The sequence below is a fragment of the Pipra filicauda genome, unplaced genomic scaffold (genome assembly GCF_003945595.2).
Source record: "Pipra filicauda isolate LSUMZ 115617 unplaced genomic scaffold, ASM394559v2 scaffold104_size2351352_pilon, whole genome shotgun sequence".
In the NCBI taxonomy this organism is placed as follows: domain Eukaryota; kingdom Metazoa; phylum Chordata; class Aves; order Passeriformes; family Pipridae; genus Pipra; species Pipra filicauda.
Genome location: NW_024103485.1, coordinates 620,733 through 640,813, shown reverse-complemented (window position 1 = coordinate 640,813; position 20,081 = coordinate 620,733). Strand labels below are relative to the sequence as shown.

General features: G+C 38.4%; 1 protein-coding gene across 9 annotated transcripts in view; it reads left to right on the top strand.

The window, feature by feature from the left end:
* The window catches only part of EPS8 (epidermal growth factor receptor pathway substrate 8), a 137,774-nt gene that overhangs the window by 79,891 nt on the left and 37,802 nt on the right, over positions 1 to 20,081 (top strand). For 7 of the 9 annotated variants that reach the window (XM_039379359.1, XM_039379368.1, XM_039379351.1 and 4 more), the window contains 8 exons: positions 866 to 956; positions 2,056 to 2,129; positions 9,851 to 9,901; positions 11,632 to 11,699; positions 13,658 to 13,819; positions 14,018 to 14,167; positions 16,515 to 16,597; positions 19,176 to 19,312. In XM_039379359.1, the coding sequence (XP_039235293.1) occupies positions 895 to 956; positions 2,056 to 2,129; positions 9,851 to 9,901; positions 11,632 to 11,699; positions 13,658 to 13,819; positions 14,018 to 14,167; positions 16,515 to 16,597; positions 19,176 to 19,312 (787 nt within the window). In that variant the 5' untranslated portion in view covers positions 866 to 894. The remainder of the gene's footprint in view (positions 1 to 865; positions 957 to 2,055; positions 2,130 to 9,850; positions 9,902 to 11,631; positions 11,700 to 13,657; positions 13,820 to 14,017; positions 14,168 to 16,514; positions 16,598 to 19,175; positions 19,313 to 20,081) is intronic. The other 2 variants (XM_039379391.1, XM_027747442.2) reach the window with 1 other exon arrangement.

Here is a 20,081-nt window from a genome sequence, read left to right as displayed (position 1 = left end):
AGGTGGCCTTAGTACAAACAAAGCTGGTTGTGCTTACTTTGGAAATGAAGCTTTTGTTAGGTAAAAATTATATCTGACATACTTTTGACTATTTTGCAGAGTTAAGTCTTTTTTTTTTTTTCTAATTAGTGACTGAGATGTTGAGAAATATTCAAATTACATTATTCATGTATGTATGTAAATGAAAGAATATTTACCCATGGTTAATTTGAATATGAATTTGAATATGAAAGGGTTATGACAGTCGGTTTCCATAGTCAGTTTTAGCTTCAATGTGCATGTTATGTATTAAAGGGAGAAGGCATTTTTTTAGCTGTTTTATCATAGCCTTTTCAGCACTGCTTTTATCTGAAAGACTTTTAACTGGCATGCCAGACTTTCAGGATGTTAAATGCTATTAAAAAAAAAAGAAAAAAAGAAAAAAAAGAAAAAAAAGTGCTTTTTTAAGTCCTAAAAGTCCATTTCAAAAGTTTCAGTTGAAAGAAATGGACTGAAGCTTGAAATCAGGCTGGACTATTAAAGTTACCATTTGGAATATCTTGTCCACTAATGCAGTAGATGTTGTTCCTTGTTTAGTGAGCCTTTTATTTCTAAAGCTGTTCCTAAAGACTATTGTATCAAAAATAATAGCTTTGTTCACTAAATTATAAATTATTTGAAGCAATAACTATCAAATTGCAATTGGGAGAAGTTCCATAACAGGTCTTCAAGGCATCACCCTGATGCAGTTAATAACAATCGAGCTTGTTGATGCAACTTCTTTCCCATTTCAGCCATAATTTTCTCATTATGTTTGTATTACGTCTGTGTTGAACCTTCATCTTTTAAGAGACTTTAATTCACGTGCTGTTGTTTCTTTTCCCAGATCGTTTCTCCCAGTAAGTGACTGTGAGAATGAATGGACACATATCAAACACCCCTCCTGGTGGATATGGAAGCTATTTTCCCCAAATGAAGTAAGGTTATGCCTTTGATTTTCCTTTTATGGACCAAAAAAAAAAATGGAGTTGTATTTTCTTCTTTGAGCTTTCGTTTCAGACAGAGCTATAATTATTAGATCACACTGGAATTATACACAGTTTCTGTAAAAGAGTGTGCAGCTTCCAAACCCTGGAACCAAATGGACAGATATCATCTGACTGATTTTTGTATTAGTGTAAGGATAAAGCTGTATTACTGAATAGACTCATCTGGAACAGAAAACCAAATTGCTGTAGCCGTAACATGCTTACTGTGTCACTTAGAGAGGTCTCTGTGTGCCTGAGATGTTTAAGGGTTAGCTCTGAGTGAATGCATTTTTATGCATAAAAGATGAGGCCGCCTTTTCCATCTGTGAGCAAATGCTGTTTCCCAGTAAACAGAACCCAGCAACTGTTACCTGCAAGTGTTATCTTGCCTAAGATAAGAGGGTGATCCCTGTATCAGGAGCATGGCATTAGGCTAATGAGAATTTACCTGTCTGATGCCAAAAGAACATGTATTCCTATATGGAGCCTGACATCTGTGCTATCCTTTGCTTCTCATATTGTTGTCCCTTTAGGGTGAGCTCATATATGACTCATTCTTGTTGTTACACTAGAAGGAAGTCGTCTTGCCTTTTCATTTGTTGTAGACAGTTATAGTTATTTTAAGTCTTACGTTAAAAAACAGTTAAAATTGTTAAAAGCAATCAACACTTGTGTATGCAGGAAAAAAACCCCAAATCCTACCCAAGTCTTTGGCGTAGTCATTATTATTATTATCATCATTATTGTTGTTAATGTTGTTATTATCATTATTTAGTGATTTTGGTTACTTACATTATGGTGGTGTCTATGTGTGTACCACACCTCAATTGTGCATGATATTGTATTAATGCAGTAAAAAAGGGGTCAGAAAAGCTTGCAGCCTAAGTGAAACATTCCTCATTGTACAGAGCAAATATTCCATACTGTTACCTCTGTTACTAATGTTGGAGGCATGTGTAGTCCTACACAAGGAGAGGGTTTTTTTCAGTCCTCTTTGTGTGTGCCAAATACACCTATACGGAATTTAATCAGAAATGCTTTCTTTCAGTGGCTATGGCTCTCCAACATTTGCTCAGGGAGAGAGGGAGCAGAACTCAAGAACAAGCGCGAAAGCTCTTTATGGTAAGACAGCAAAACTCTCTGAACTTCTGTGCTAAATTGTTGCTTGAATATTGATTGTGATGTCGTGGTGGAAATATTTTACACACATTAATCTGAAGGTGTATGTACACACACATAGGTGTCTATGTCAACTAAATTAAATAAGAAAGTGATTTTATGCCTACTAAAACAAAATAAGATAACTAGAAAATAGTTTTACAGTTTACTAAGCAGAGAAGTCCCCCCTGCTCATTTTTAAGGCAGCAATGTGCAAAGCATTTATCACAAAACTAAGAGTGATCCCATAGCTAAGGTATGTACCAAGGAGAAGGCATTCCAGGAGCCTAGCTTGTGCTATAGGTTTGATTCATGACCTGTGCCTTGCCCTGCCTCCCCAAATTTATCCCCTGCTAGCAGAAAAGGGATTTACAATATTATTCTTCTTTGACACAAGGATTTGATGGAAATTAGTTTTGATGTAGCAGATTTGGAGTCCTGTTTGGTGTGCTGTTTTCAAGAGGCTTTGTGACTGTCAGATGTGACATTACAAATGCCTAAACGCTGGTGCACTTACCAACTACAAATGCTGGTATTTGTCTTGGCTCTGTGCACTACTCTGTAGCCTAATGCCAAATCACTGTGGAGGCAGAATGTAGTCGAGTTCCTTGCCAGCCAAATGACACCATTTTCAGGTCATCCTCCTTCACTGTGAATACATCCTGCTGATAGCTGTGCTGGTAATGGAAACAGAAGCAGCAGTGAGGCTGGGAGATGTTCTGCTGTGTAAATCTGTGCCTGTTGTTAAATGCTCTTTTGGAAGTCAGTGCAACTGGTGAGACTGGAAGTAGGAGGTTTGCAATGAGAACCTGGTCCTGTGCAGGACTCCTGACACCTCAACCTGCTCTTCCCTCTTGCATCTGCCACCTCTTCTGCTGGTTAAACTTGGAAACTCAAAGAGCAGTGGCTGATAACTGCAATGTGCCAAATAGTAACTGATCTTTTCTCCTTCCTGTTTGGCTGGGAGTGACCTCAGAGGTTAAGGGAGGGATGGCAGCATGATTTAAAATCTTGGAATTGTTTAGGTTGGAAAAGACCTTGAAGATCATCAAGTCCAACCATTATCCCAGCACTACCACGTCCTCCACTGAACCTTGTCCCTAAGTGCCACATGTACATGTCTTCTAAATACCTCCAGGGATGGTGACCCAACCATTTCCCTGGGCAGCCTGTTCCACTGCTTGGCAACCCTTTTGGTGAAAACATTTTTTCCTAAATATCCAATCTAAACATGATGTTGCATGTGAATCGTTCTGAGTTTAAATTTACTATTTTTTAGTGGTGTGCTACAAAAGTCAGTCACTTCACATAGTGCTGAAGGCAGGAACTGCAACTGAGGAAAATTCTGAACTGATCATTTTGAACAGTGATTTCTGCATCCTGTATGGGTTCACTCAACACACTGATTGCAAGTGTTGACAGAAATAGTAGGTGGTAACAGAAACAAGCAAGAGACTTTGCGGAAAACTCTTAGCAGATTATTTCTTTATGAGATGTTATGAGAGTGTTGTGATTTTCTTCTTCATTTGAAGTCATCATCATAATTTTTCAAAAGTACATGTAGCAGTATCAGTGTCTTAACCACGTCCTTTAATCTTTGCGGGCTTTTAAAATAATATCTCTCTGACCTTTTTCATATCAGAAGTGATGGGATAGTCATATATCAGTAGAAGATGGGGACAAGTGAGTAAATGTGATGTATAACGGTAATCAGCCTTTTACTTCCAAATTACTTAATTGAATTCAGGTAGTAATTGAAAATGCTTGCCATGTAACTGCTGTGTCGGTGGCTCCTGTAAAATTAATTGTTGATCTTATTTCTCTTCTGTTGCTGGTAGATGTATAACAAAAGTGTAGCTGCAGTTGCCAGGAACTGAATGAAGTAGAAGACTCAAGTTATACCGGAGCCCCAAGTGAATACATATTAGCACAGCTTTTAGAGTGGAGTTTGCACATTTTACTGCTTCTGCTCTGTTTTATATACATAAATAATTAGGCTGTCAGTATCACCAAATATATGAACTGGAGAGAACAAGGAAAACACCGAAAACCTTTCTCAAATTCAGGGCGATTATATTTTTATCTAATTTTTAGCAACTAATTTACTATTCTGCTGCATCCCACATTTGCCTCTTCTTCCTTTGTGGTGTTAAGGCTTTTTGTGCATGCTGTCCCAGGGGGTGGAAAGCAGTTGAGTGATTCTGGAATTGTTAAAATGTGTTAAAAATGCTTGTTATAAAATACGTTATTTATAATTAATAACTAAAATATTTTATTTTAGAGGCATGAGACTGAAATCCTATAAAGCAGATTGGAGGCATCTTAGCTTTCTTTTTATATTTTATGTTATGTACATATATATTAAATGTATGTATTTTATGTGAATAAAGCTTATATGTTTAATAGATTCACTGGTACTATATTGGAAAACATAATTTTACTGCAAAATAAAATGGAGTATGTTTTTTTGCTTTGATAAAATGTGACAATGTGACGTTAGCAGCAAACTTTGTCCATGACTAACTTCTTTTCTTGGAAGACTTTGGAGTCTCATTTGGACTAAGCTGCCTATCCATAGGTATCAAAAAATGAGGATGGTACATAATTGACCATTAGATCTTGAAGTCAATTTCTTGCAAGCGCTGTGAAGACTAAATTAAAATAATAATAATAATTTTTATTATTACTACTTATTATTACTACTACTACTACTTATTATTGTTGTTGTTGTTATTATTACTATTATTATTATTGTACATGTTTATGTATATATATACTCACAGGCATGTTTATGTCCTGAAGTTTGTCTCTCAACTCTCAGTGCTGAGGTGATTCATGATTGTTTAGGTTGGCCACGGTGTTATGGGAAATAAGGCTGGGATTTTACTGGTGTTTCTGACAGTTCAGTTAAAAACTAGACCAGAGCCATCACTGTCTCTGATGGGGCTATCTGATAGCAAAAACTTCCTTGGAATTGCCTTTTTTCCTGTGTCAAATGATCCCTTTGTTTTCACTTACTTCCTTCCTGAAATGAACTGTTTTCTATTTGCACAATAAATCTCCCTCTGAGCTGGGAGGGAAGGTGTTCTCTGCACATTCTTATGGGGCTTATTTCATCATTTACTTCCTGATCTTTCCATCTGAAATGGGTTTTGGCTTGTACTGTCATCTGTTGTTCTAGCATTGGCTTCTCCATCTGTCTTCAGCAGCTCTGCTTTGTGGGGAGAAGTTGCAGCATCATTTCAGGGCTGTGATGGGGGTTTGCCAGCGAGTGTGACACAGTGTGGAGCAGCCTCATTCCCCAGGAAGAGAGAGCCAGTGGCTCACTCCAAATTGTTAGATTATTTTACAGCACAGAATTGAAAGATGCTGCTAAAATTGTCTTCACACCGCATCAGAAAAGACCGAGTGTGTTATACACTGTTTATATTCTCATAGCTGTGATTAGGTGCTAGAAGTGAAATTGCCTGTTACTTTTGCATTGTTCAAATACCTCATTCAGAGCAAGAACTGTAGTGTAACAAATTCAAGGGAATCACAAGCAGATCATAGACGAGTCCTTTGAAAGAAGTTAGCCATGTAACATGCTTGTATTGTTTAATAGTCAAATGAATTAAATTGACAATTGACTTCTAAACAATGCACTTTCTTTGACAGCTAGTTCTACGCAGCCATCATGTCATAAATCTCTGAAAGTGACAGTGTTTGCTCCTCTGAAAATGAGACTTGTTTTGAACTCAAGTTTTGACCTTTCTCCCCGGATGTTCAAGTCGTGTCTCCTGCACTTTGCTCTATCTCACGCTGAGTTTTTCCAGCTGCTGCAGTACATTCTTAAAGGGCTGCCAACAATCAGTCCAACACAAGATACGTGGTGGTAAACTAAGTATTGGGCTTTTCTACTTGATGATGTGTTGTAATAATTTACTTCTGGATTCTTAGGACAGCTTGTGAGGGAGACTGATTCAGTGTCCATGTGGATTGCCATCAGATTTCAGAGCTGTGTCTCTTTGTACACTGCACAGACAATTTCCAGTTGGGCTATGGAAGGGGAAGATATGGAAGGGTACAGAAGGGTAAAGGAAAGGAAGAAGATCTACCTTTACCCTTCTTTGTATTATCATAACCATAGCATCGATAACATTTATTACATCTTACCTGTGCAAATGTTTGTAAGACACTGGTAGAAGTCTAGGCATCAATATTCCTCACTTGCCTTTTAGGAACTGAAAATTTATTGTGCCTAAATATAGCCCTAGCCAGCACTACCCATGCTTCAGGTCATGTTAAGACACAGCCTGAGATCTTTTCCTTCTGGTAAGAATTTTCCTTACCTAGATAAAGACTTCGATTTTTCTCCCTGTGGTCTTCTGGACAGTGGCACAGAGCCAGGCTATGGTAGAGTTTATTAAGCAATTTTGTAATTTACCATATTGCTGCACCCCCTTCCAGTTGGAAAATGGGTGAGACAGGACTCTAGCTATGCCAAGGTCTGTTCATAGCTCTGCCTCAATGGACCCTGGATAGTACTGTTGTTTTTGTCTGAAACTGTGGAATAGTTGTCTTTCCAAAGTATGAAATGATCCTTCACAGAAATAACTGTGAGAGCTCAAGAGTTCTTGGTGTAGTGGGAATAAGGACCGGAATGAGTGATGGCAATCTTCAGTCCTATTTATCTGTGCCATGTTCTGTGTAGTGGTATTTTTGACTTGGCTAAAAGTCTTTGGTTAAGAAGTTGCATTTTGTTTTCTGGTGTTTTAGATGCTTTCAAAAATGATCTAAAATCAGTACCTTTTAACATGTTTTTGAAAGCAGAAACATGGTCTGTTCCTGATTGGTGAATTCAGTAATTTCACAGAACATGAATAGCAGTAACATCTATCCCCATTAGACAGTGGCAAAAACACTAGTTTCCGTGGGTCAACATTTCTGTTCCTCTGGAAGTTTTAGTAGCTGGTAGATCTTATATTCAGGACCTATGAGTGAAATGTGGACCTATGTGCCGCTTTTAAGTTTATTGTCATTGTGTTGTGAGAGATTTTATTTTACTCAAATTCCCCTGGGCTGCATTTGCTGTAGATTGTGATTAAGAATTTAATTTAAGTATCTTCTGCCATGATTCATTGATTTTTATTTTTTTTTTCTTTTACCAGAGGGAAAATCCTTTAGGTAAATGGTGTACAACACACCAGCAGGGTTTGAACTAACTGTGGTATTGAGGTTGTGCTGTATTCTGAGTAGTGGATGTAAGAGCTGCAGTAAGTAGAGTATATAGAAAAAAAAAATCAATAGTTTTGGTAGTTTTATTCATCCTTTGATAGTTTTATACATTGTATCTGGAAGTCTCTGTTGCATTTCACTTTAGCTTTAAGACTCTCCCTGTATTTCACTTTAGCTTTAATAGCCTCTTCATGCATGAAGGGACCCGTGAGAGGCTGAGGTTGATTGGGAGGATCAGGAGAGTGAAACAAAACATACAAAACATTATTTTGGTTTTGGTGTCAGGGGTTGACCCCGGCCAGCAACTGAGGACCTACCCATTTGCTTGCTCATTCCCCTTGTCTCCTCCTGTAAACAGACCAATGCCCAGACTGCCTGGGCAAGAAGTTTTTGGAAAGACTACCCACCAGTTTTATTGCTGATCATGACACTATACAGCGTGGTCAGATGGGATCAGCTGTCCCAGATGCGTCCCCTCCCCATCTCTTGTGCACCCCCAGCCCACTTGCTGGGGCAGCAGAGTGAGAAATAGAGAAGGCCTTGACACTGTTCAGCAGCAGCTAACTGTGCAGATAACATCCTTATGTTATCAAGAGTGTTTTGGTCACAGATCCAAAATTAACTCCATCCTAGCAAGACTCCACTACCTTCAGTGCATCTGCAATTTCTGTTGCTTTTTTTTCAATATTAAAGTACGTGTTACTTGCATTTGAAGATAGTGGGATCAATCAGGAGATGTTTCAGAGTTTCTGTAAAAGCAGTCAGATTATTATTGATAGATAATCTGTCAGTTTGATATGTGAAAGAGTTGGGAGATGGAAGCTACATTTTCAGAAGAATGGCAATGGGCAACTCTGTAGGAAAAGAAAAAGAAGCTGTATATGGATGAAAAAGACTGTGAGGGTCATGTGCTCAGATATATCTGACTTGGAAGTGGAAACACAGAAGTGTTGAAGGAAGGAGCAGGCAGTCCCTTATGTCATCGAGATAAAGGAGGACAGAGAACAAGTTTGCAGGCTTATAACAATTTCCCTGGAAGTCCAGGGCAGTGGAGCACATCAGCAGGAGGGGTTGCAAAAGGGTTTGTGCCCTTTCTGATGGCAAGATGAGAGCTTATGGAGGGTTTAGGTAGAATCTGGGACAGGAGCCAGGCACTAGGAGAAAGCAGAGTTTGAGATTTAATTTTGAGCTACCAGCAAAAAACCATGGGACAGGGGACATGTTCTAGACGCCAGTCTTTTCTTATTTCCTTTTCTTTTTGACCTCATCCAAGAATCATAGTGTGTCCTGAGTTGGAAGGAACCCACAAGGGTCACTGAGTCCAACTCCTGGCCCTGCACAGGATACTCCAAGAGTCACACTCACACCATGTGCCTGACAGTGTGATCCAAACACCTCTTGAACTCTGCCAGGTGTGGTGCTGTGACCTTCCCTGGGGAGCCTGTTCCAGTGCCCAGCGGTGTTTTTTTGGGAGAAGGGCCTACAGGATAACAAGAAATGGTGGTTGATGCCCCAAGTTTGTCAGTGTTTAACAGGCATTTGGACAGTGCCCTTAATAACATGCTGTAGCTTCTGGCCAGCCCTGAAGTGGTGAGGCTGTTGGACTGGATGATTCAAATGAAATATTCCGTTCTACTCTAAATGATAACTCAGGTCTCTAGCAGGTTCTCAGACTCATTCTACCCTCATGAAAGAAATAAATTGGTAAATTGGAGTTGATCTCAGTATGGACTGTCAGTTGTTTTGTTTATTGACACAAACACTGATTGACTTTTGTTAACTGGAAATTTTATTGAAGTTCTTGTGACCATTATGTTATAACTAATAACGCAGAACTAGAGGGGCTGTCCTTGGCTCTCAAGTGTAGGCAACCACAGATTTTATTAACATTCAGAAAGCTCTCTCTCTCTTCTATAAACACTGTTGTTCTCAACATGGCATGAAAACCTTTCTGTCATGTGTAATTGAATGTTGTGCTGCTCTGTGGAAGAAGATGTGTTAATCAGTATCACAAATGGTTTTGGAATTCCTGTCTTATCGCAGGACAAAATTTATGTGGAGCAGAATAAGGAATCTCTTGCAACACTTAACTGTCTGCTTTTTAATTCCTTTGGAGCCTCTACATATGCCAGACTTTCTTTCTTTATTTGAAATAACTCCAACTATTATTGTTTGCAGCATTTATAAATCTTACAGTGGATGTAAACTTTCTTACTGTTGTTTAATAGGATAAAAGTTATATTTTTGTTCACCTGAAATAAGATAATAACAGTCAAAACTGAATATTTGATACATTGTTAATTGAAACAAGGGTCTTTTTTTTTTTTTAAAGCATATATTCTTACTGGACAGCATTTAACTAGCATTTACAGTCCATAGCAGAAGACTGTTAACTGATCCCCTTAGAGATGCAAATAATTCTATGGGATTAAACTAGATACTGCTTTTTAATCCCCTTGTTTTGTTAGGAACAGATGGACTTTACTTCTTCAGATCATCATCCAAACAAAAAAAGAAAGGTAGCAAATCAGACAGTACTGCTCTACTGACTGGTGTGCATGTGTGTGTGTATGTGTGTGTGTGTCTGTTGTGGTTAAAAAGACAATCAACTAAAAAAAATAATTTAAGTAACATGCTGCAAAAGCAGAAATGGTTGTTACAGTTGGAATCAATGATAATCCTCTGCCTTGGGATTTCAGAACAATGGATAATGAAAGTGAGATATCTGATTTGAAATTTCCACACACCTAGCTGAAAATTCTGATAATCTGTGTTCTTAAATTCGAGTGTTTGCACTGCACACTTCTCTTGCTAAAAGAAACTGAGTAGCTGCTGTGCAGGAGCAGGATGGCTCTGTTGCATGATTGATGTTTTCCACCACGGGAGAGGCTCTTCTTCAAGTCAGTGACCTATTTCAGAAAATGTATTGTTTTTCATGAAAGTTTGTTTTCCTTGAGAAGGGGAGAGATAATGGTATGTTTATAAAAGGTGACAAATGCTTCTACAAGTGATGTCTGAAAACAAGGGCACTGCTGTCTTTGTCAGCACCTGGAATTCCTGTATGAAGGAACCCTGGTCACAGAAGAGAGTTTTGCAGTGTGGCTTTTGTGGTGTCCTCACTGCAGATCTCTGTATGTCACAAACCATGCACTTGGTAATATTTAGCATTTTTTTTTGTTTTGTAAAGAGTAATTTAAGCTTCCTGCCAACAAAATCACGCACTTTTATTTTACCTCAAAGTATTTCAGGTATGATTACATTGATGTATTCTGTATGTAGATCAGGTACTTTGCTTCTGAACAAAATCAAACTGCCTATTTTAATTAAAAATCAGAAATCAAAGAAATTGCCTATTTGCAGAGTTTCCATAGACCTCTCTTGGTCATGTCACCCAGTGACTTTCCCAAAAAAAAAGCTCCTGGTGTTCCAGATCAGACGCTTAAGTGGTTGTAGTGATAAAAAGCCCAAACCTTCCATATGTTGCATTCATTTTTTTTTCCACTTAAGTTGAAAAGTTTTCTTCAACATTCATCTAAATTCATTATTTTGTGGTATGGGTCCATGTTGTGCCTTCATCTTGCTTTTCCCCTTCCCTCCTCTCCTGGTTTAATATTAATCTATTGTATTGAGTAAAAGACAAATGATATTTCTGATTTTGCAGCATTGTGTCTTGCTGAAAAGTATTTCTGCTTAGAGATATTTTGGTGTGTATATGTATATTTCCATGCATATTTCTACATTATTAATTCATCGAATTGAATACTTTATGAAGAAATAAAGGATGAGTCAGGTCTGTTTTGTGTGTGGCTTTGCTGTTTTGCAGATTTAACATAAGTATATGTATATATCAGAAAATACTTTTGCATTCAAGGACACTCAATGCAAATATAGTAAGCCTGATGCTGGTTACTATATTGCTCCTAAAATGGCAACCCAACTATATCCATAATCAGGCTTCCCAACAAAGTGTTTTCAGTCAGAACACTGCTCCCCTCCAGTGTCCTGACTCACTGGGATGAGATAACTGGCTTTTGTTTGCACCCACCAGCCTTCTGTTAACATTGTTGATGTGAGAATGGTCCTTGTGCTGGACTGTGTGGGGGTGGAGGTATTTTCTGTTGAAACACAGAAATTAACCGCAGCTTATCTCCTGTTCTCATGTACACAACTCGTCTAAAGTATCTCTTGAGAAACAGTCAGGGTAAGAAATTAAACGAATAATTATTCTTTCTTTTCCTCCCATCTCTAGAACAAAGGAAGAATTATGCACGAGACAGTGCCAGCAGCATATCCGAAACGTCACAGTATCACGTAGAGGTGAGACGAGCAGTGACACACCAATTACAGCCTTCAGTTACGTGCAGCTTTTTTTTTTTTGCCTGCGTGATTTCTGAGGATACGTGTGCTCGAAGGCACATACATCTTCCAAAATATCCTGCCAGCCCGAGGTCACTTCAGAGTAGATTACAGTGAAATGTCTCAGATTCTACAGCTTTGCCATAATGAGCTGAAATTTTAGATAGAGAAGAATGTAAGCAAAGTTGTGTGTGGTTTGGCAAACGGACAGGACTTCTCAATGGGGTATCAATTCAACGTGTTGTCCTGCCCTGTCTCTGAACCTGGCTCCTTACAAAGATGAGGCGGAGCTGAATAACACCGTGCTGTTGGCAAGGCACACTGGATGATATTTAAAACTAATACTTTGATCAGATATAATCAGCAGAGGTATTAGAATATTCCTCAAGAGCTGAGCATTAACCCCTAAAAGCCTGAGTTAGTCTAATATACAGTAGTTAAATATTCTACCTGCACAGATTCTTCCCCAGTATGAAGTGCAGAGTGTGTACTCACTGTCTTAAGCTGCTTTGCAGAATTACTGTGTGCTGCTGTCAAATTTTATCCAGGAATAAGTATATTTAAAATAGTCTGCAAAGTAAGCCTGAGTGCCTATATGTAGCCTGTTAAGCACTTTTGAATGCAGCACCTCATTTTGTAGTCTTACTTTGACTCAAACTTTCTCCTCCTGCCATCAGGCCAATTGTCATGGGTAAAACCAAGTCTTGCAAATACCATGTATTCTCAGCTCCTTTTTGCTGGGTTTTAAATCAGCTGTAAATTGTGAGATCATATGCAGAAGAGTCTTAATTTCAAGTGCTTCAATCCTATGATCAGCTTGCAAATGAATATGTGTGTTGCTTCTTATTGCCTATTTTTCTTTGGTTTCTTTATAGGAGTTTTGGTCCTGTACTGGCATAGCAATTAGTACTTGTATTTGGAGTCTAAGCATTCCTGTGTGAGCAGCCAGTAGAGAGTTCATTTCACTTCATTTCTTTTAAATATTTTGATTATATGCAGTTTACACCTACCTTCCTCTCTGTAATTACTGAGTGCCATTATCCTGTAATAGAAGAAAGCACAGTTAATTTTATTTATTTATTTATTTTTGAAAGTTATTTAGAACACAGATGTACAGGCATATATTATGCTTGGTTCAGCTTGAATGAGTGTTATCAGATCTTCAATAAGAATGTGAAGCTGGATTTATGCTTGAATAAAATGAAATAATTTATGGGTTTTCTTGCATGGTTGGCATGTTGAAGGAGAAATTACCACCACCATAACGACAGGGAAGCCAGCTGAGGTGATGTTTGGGAAGCAGTGTTTAGTTTCTAGACCATTAATTGAATGTGGAGAATATTCCGAGAACAAAAGTAGTTACTATACTACATTTCTACTATGTTCCACAATAACATGACTGTCCATAAGGTACCCTAGTTAGATGCAAGCCCATCCTGGTTGCCAGCAGCACACTAGCTGGCAGCCCTGGAAGAGGTGAGGACACTCCAGGTCAAGGTGGTGGTGGAGGTGCATCGGCAGCGTGTTTCTGGGAAGCTTCTGCTGGCACCTCCTGAATTCAGCCTGCCAAGAGGGACAGGTTTTCACTCCTCAAGAAAGCTAATTAAAAGTCACGGTTTAATTCCAGCTTTGATACCTGAAAGATGTCAGAATATGCCTTCAAGTCTAACAGCTTAGCACAGTGAGGAAATGACAGAGGATGGCAAACAGCAAGCTAACAAAAATCAGGTGACTTAAGATGGCATTATGGACTAAACAACCTTTCTGATGTCCTATAGGTGGAATCTGTCATACACAAAGGCACTTCTATTCATGAATAATTTGCATTGCTATTTCCTGGCAGTTTGAACACTGACACTCCTGAACAATAGGGAGAATTGCAATCATAATTTCTTTTAAATGTATGTTTCCTTCACTAGCACTTGACCACGTTTGTTCTGGACCGAAAAGAGGCCATGATTACAGTAGACGATGGAATAAGAAAGCTGAAATTGTTGGATGCCAAAGGCAAAGTGTGGACTCAAGATATGATTCTTCAAGTGGATGACAAAGCTGTCAGTTTGGTGGACTTGGAATCAAAGGTAAGATCTGTGAGTGACAGTCTCATTTTCAGAGAGAAAGGAAAAGGGAGCAACAGAAAAATGATGTATGTGGGATTGAGGGCTTTAATTAGCTTATTATCACTTCCCCTTTTTAACTCATGCAGCTTTTCTGAGATCAGGACACTGTATAGTAAGGTGGTGTTTTGTGTTTCCTTTTTTTCTTTTCTTTTCTGGCAGAATGAACTGGAGAATTTTCCTTTAAGCACAATTCAGCATTGCCAAGCTGTGATGAATGCATGCAATTACAATTCAATTCTTGCATTGGTATGTAAAGAACCAACCCAAAACAAGCCTGATTTGCATCTTTTCCAATGTGATGAAATTAAGGTAAGACAATAATGGAGATCTGCTATGACTTATTTGAATAGGGGAGATTTTATGAATTGACAAGTCCAGTGGATAAAGTCAAATGAGCTGATTCATAGAAAACAGTTCTGCACTTTTATTCTTATAAATATGCCATAAGTTTAATGCACTTACAATATCAACACTACTTACAGTATATTGGAAAATGTAGTGTAGTACATATTGCAAGAGAGTGATCTAGTTTGTAAGCTGAATCCTTAGTGCATGTTCAAATACATCCTTACTATAAATACTGGTTCTTGGACTCCATAGCTGTTAATTTAGGTTTCCAAATGTGTAAAGCTCTGAAAAATGTCTATGTTTTGCATTCACACTTCTGAAAAGAACAGTTTAAAATATTTTGAGTTATCTCAAATTTATCTTATAATGTGCAATGACCTCATGTGAGCCCTGAATCTCACCTAGTTTCCCCCCCCTTTTTTTTTTCTCTTTTTGTTGCTGAACTATTAAATGTTCTCTGTATTCTCACCTCTCTTCATCTCTGCTCTGCTGGAGAAGTCATGAAAGGGAAAATAGTACTTGCAGGAGGGGCAAAACAAGGAAAGAGATTTGATTGTCTCTGATTAAAATATTATCTTCAAGTGTAAATTATTTTTTTAGCATATTCTGCAATACCTCTTTATTTCCAGGGTTATAAATTTTAATTTCTGTTAGTTATTCTCTGTAATAGGCATTTCTTTAAATTCAAATGGATGATTTCATGGGGATTTTTTTAATTCCTTTGTAGTAGTTTGTGTCATTGTCTTGAAACAACAGATTGCTAAATCACCCTGTGCAACCGTTTTGAAATTGGTATAATGAGGGTGGTGTGAAGATGACTGGCTAATTATGTGATTTATTGCATAGAATTTGCTGTTTCAATGGGAAGTGGGATCCTGTCAGAAGTTCAGGTGGCGTTCTGTTAAATAATGCAGGGATCCCTTTTAGGGTCTGTTTGGACTCAGCTTCCCAGAATGTAGAGGAGGTCTCTTTTCTTCAGACTTTCATTTTTGAAGTTGTTCCTCTGTATACAAATCTATGTACAAATAAAAATGTAGAGTATATAAGCATGACTTGGAAGTCCAGGATCTCCCCTTTCTTCTGAGGTATTGCTTGAGTCTCTGACCATACCCTGTGGTTTTTTTCCTTACCCATGAATCTCGTCTGGTTTTGAAGGTTTAGGTCTTTCTCCATTGGCTTTTTCCTGCTTTCAATTAGAAGTTACCATGAAGTTACTGCAGGAGCTGCTGCAACAAAAATTAGTTAAAATCAATACTATTTGGGGCATTCAATATTTTCTAAACAAGAAAAATTTTAAATAATAAATATCGAAGGATTAATCGAAGGATTAATGGAATCCTTCTGGGTTTAAGTTCCTCTGATCCCCTAAAGTTTTTTTCTATTAATTCTGTAATCTTAAGGCATCCTTCATAAATATTCTGTAGTGCAATTCATTATAGCCTGAGAAGTCCTTTAATCCAAAATTCAACAAAGTCTTCTGGTCCTAGCAGAAGTTCCAATTACATATTCCTTCCAAGAAGTTACATAGTCTTATGCATTATCAGGGTACTAGGAAAGACACGGTCCTTGCAGAGACACTGACAGATTTGGGCTTTGACAGCCTTTGTAGGAAATTAATTTGTCAGCTGAAGACATGTAACAGAGCATTCTAAATCCTACGAGAAGCCATGACCTATTTAATGCAAGATCTATTAAAATAATGCTTCAGACATGCATCAAAATTTCACTTGTGGGCCGCTGGTGGAGGCATTCTGCAGTTATGGAGGGGCAGGAATCCACAGATTAGGGAATGTTCTGAAAAATTAATCTTCTGTTACATCAAAGAGGAATTGGAACCTATCATTATTTCTGAAAGGGGAATGGTATAATGAGTTACTTTTCTAATTATGCTGCTACTATCTATAAGTAGTTTTGTTGCTTCTATATATAGTAGATTTTGATTTTTTATAGTATAAACAAAATACTCGAGACAACCAAAAATTATATATGCAGAGGGAAACAGCATCTTATGCAATAATGGGTGACATTAGATAATTACAACTGTTCAGACAAATTTAGTATCTAGATTATGTCTAATGATCATGCTTGAGATTGGAGTGGTGACAAAAATACCAACTCCCAGGCTTTATTCTGTTGTTTGTTCTTTTTATGTGTAAAATAATTTGTCCCAGAACTTTTAAGTAAATGTGATTTGATAGGGTATTTTCTAATCTAAAGGTCCTATACAGAAAGTGCATGAGGAAATATTTATTTCCTATATCTGGACACTCTAGACAATACCTGATGGTTTCTGCTTCTGTCTCTTTAGGCTAGCTTTATTCATGAAGATATTGAAAGTGCAATCAGTGACAGCAAAAGTGGGAAGCAAAAGAAGAGGCTTGAAACACTGAGGTAAAAACCTAACTTCTTGACAGTGTATAGAATCAAATAGTGTGACAGCATTCAGAAGCTCTCCAGGTTTGCCTGCTGTATTTTGGTTTTTTTTTTTTTTTTTTGTTTTGTTTTGATTTGGTTTTTTTTAGACTTAATATAATTCCAAAGCCCTATGTAGAGGTCTTGTTTTAATAATTTTCTCATGTTCTCTCAATTTATAGTGTCACTCTTACCTTTCCCGATTCCTCCTTAGTGATGGGAACAGCTGAGATCAAGATCACTTGCCAGAGGATGGCATTGCATGTCTCAGTTCTGCATATGGATCAAGTAGCTCAGAATTTAAATTAAAAACATAAATACCCCATAACTCCAAGTAAATAAGATTATGCTAAAAGGTTTTGGGATCTGAAAATGTTGAAGCAGCAATTGAAGATTGAATAATTTTCCTGCCTGCCTGTTTAATGATGCTGAAGACTTCTTGTTTCCCTGGTAGCAAAAGCTTCTTTGCCAGTTGGAAAATGTGGGGGAAGGAATCTTTTGGGTTCAGAGAAGATTAACACAGAAATGAAAGGTAGCAAACAGAGGCATAAAAACAAGGACAGAAATATATTAGATATTGAATGGTGATGGTAGTAGTTGGAATGTTAGTATATAACTGCATTCTGATAGTATCTCTCAATATTACTTACTTTTGTTTTCAGATAGAGAAGTCTCTGCTGGACAAAAATCATTAAATAAAATTACCACCATTATGTGAATGAGTTTATAACAGTTTTGGCTATCTGCTAAATTCTGATATGCAACTTATGGAATTTTCCTGGAGTAAGGGACAGTGCTATAAAAACAAAGCAAAAACCGAACTATGTCTAGCTTTGTTTGCATTTTTAGAATCAGATAAGCAGACTTGACTCTTTGTGGGACCGTAGCAAACAGTTATAAGCACGAAGAGGGATTCAAACACACTGGATGTGCTGGGAAACTAATGAGGTTTAATTGGGGAAAGAATGTGGGTCAGTACATCTGTTGGGACAAATAATCCGAGGTATCAGTCTCTGAGGGCTGCGAGGCCAAGAGGTCGTGCGTGTGTGGCAGCTTAGTGCTGGTTACTCCCTGTCATGTCCTGTGCCTGCTGGCACTGGGTCACAGAGAGGGACCTTCCTGCCTGACATGACATTGTCGAGTTGCTGCAAGGTTATTAACAAGTGAAAGGGCACTGGAATAAGGAAAGGCAAAGAAAATACTTTGTTCTTGTTGTTCACTGTTGAAAGGCCAAGCAGCATCTGACATTTTATGGTGGCCTTGTTGAATGCCGTGAATGAGATGGGATTATAAAGAGATGAATTTAAGGTGAAGATCTTGCTTTTAAACAGAGGTGTGGAAAAGGGAGATGGGGGGTCTGTATGACAGGAGCTGTTGGGATTTTGTTGTCTCTCGGTATCAAGCTGCAGAATGGCTTCAAAGGCCTCTTTGTGGTATTTAAAATGACAGTAAGAACTGGAAAAGTGGAAAATTGCATGGAAAGTGGAAACATTGATACATTTGTATCAAGGCAGGATGAATAGGTTGCTGTTACAAAAAAGAAAATCATCCAGTAGAGTGGTGTTTGTTGGTAGAGTTTTAAGAAAAAAGGTGGTTGACGACTGGTCAGATTTAGGGACTAAATACTTGTGATGGCTGAAAGGCAACTTCTAATCTTCTAATTTTCTTTCCCACAAAAGGCAAGTCCAGGCAATAGGACTGCATATTGGGGTAAAAATGGCACCTCCCTAACCCAAGCCACTGAGTTTAGCCATGTAATCTGGCATGTCTCATCATGTCCTTTGTCACTGCTGGGGGATGTCTCAGGTGGCAAAAGTTTGCTAACCCCATCATGGAGTGGGTTTCCTGCTGTGTTTAGTGTATTTACACATTGTGGTCTTGAGTAGTGCTTACTTGGCAGGTCTGCAGTAGACGATGTAGGGAACCAAACAAGTGTTCCAGGTAGAGGCCCTGAGGCAGTGGCTCAGCCAGAGGCCTCTGAGATAATGCAGGAATCCACTAAAAGACCTTGGGCAGCCTGGGAAGGAGAGAAAAGAAGCTGCTAATTCCTGTGAAGGAATACCTGTCTTGGGTACCTGCACTTAAAGATAAAAATAAGATAGAGAAAACTGTTTTAGGCTAACAACCACTTATAGAATATATACTGGTATATATGTAGCAATAGCAGTGTGTTATTAAAAGGTTTGAAAGAGGTGTGTAAACTTAAAAAATGTGTGTAACAGTATAAAAAGTAGATCCCTGTGTGCCTTCTTTTCTGTACCATAGAAATCAATGCGCTAAGTGTGATAAAAGTGTGTTAATGTAAACATTGGATGCCTTTTCCCGCCATTTATCCGGGGACGACGAGGACGAAGAATAAAGCCTCAAACTTATAAAGCAGTCAGATTGTCTTTCTTAACAACTAAAATACATCCAAAAAAGTGCCAAGCTGCGTTAGGACAGATTTTTAGGCGTCGGCAAGAAGAGGTCCTTGCGAAGGTCTTCTCTGATTAAGCACTAGAGAAATAGAACGTTTTTCCTTCAAGTGTCACTCGCGGGCTCTCTCCTCTCCCTCTAGAATGATCTCCAAAGCTGACAGTGCCATCCCTCCTCCACCACGGGCACCGGCCCCGGTGCCACCAGGGACCATCACCCAGGTGGACGTGAGGAGCCGCGTGGCAGCGTGGTCGGCGTGGGCTGCTGAGCAGGGCGACTGTGAGTATGGGGTGGCAAACAGTTGTTCTGGGCACTGCGTTTTTGTGCTGCCCGGTGAGAACAAGAATAATTTAGAAAGATCCTCTTTCGTAAAGATCGCAGTAACCGGGTACAGAAAATGGTTGTACAAGGTCAGCCCTCTGCCCTCGCTGAGAGCAGATATGATTATTCTCTCAGTCTGGTTTGAGATGCCCCGAGCCACTGTCCCCTGATCTGGGGAATGAGATCTGACTGTCATAATCTGACTTGTCATTTGCTTTCATTTATCCGTTTTCTGAATGTCTGTTCAGAGCTGCTTTTATTTGTGCTTAGCTGGGTGAGAGTGAGGGCTACTGATTTTAACCTGGGCTTCTTTATGAACATGGTAGCATTCACAGAAAACAGTACTTTTTGAACCTATTGTTATTTCTGAAAGGGAATGGTATAATGAGTTACTTTTCTAATTATGCTGCTACTACCTATAGTAGTTTTGTTGCTTCTATATATAGTAGATTTTGGTTTTTTATAGTATAAACAAAATACTCAAGACAACCAGAAATTATATATGCAGAGGGAAAAAGCAGCTTATGCAATAGTTAGATGTTAACTTTCATAACATCTAATGATGCTCTCTTCAGTAATAGGGAGAGCGTAGGCCACATATTTTGGACAATTAAAGACTATAATCAGGGATTAAAAGGTGACTTGAGCATTATTTATTTATGGCACATATATCTTTGTACCATATCATTTAGCCTGTGTGGCTAAACTGGTTCTTTTTATTTTTTTT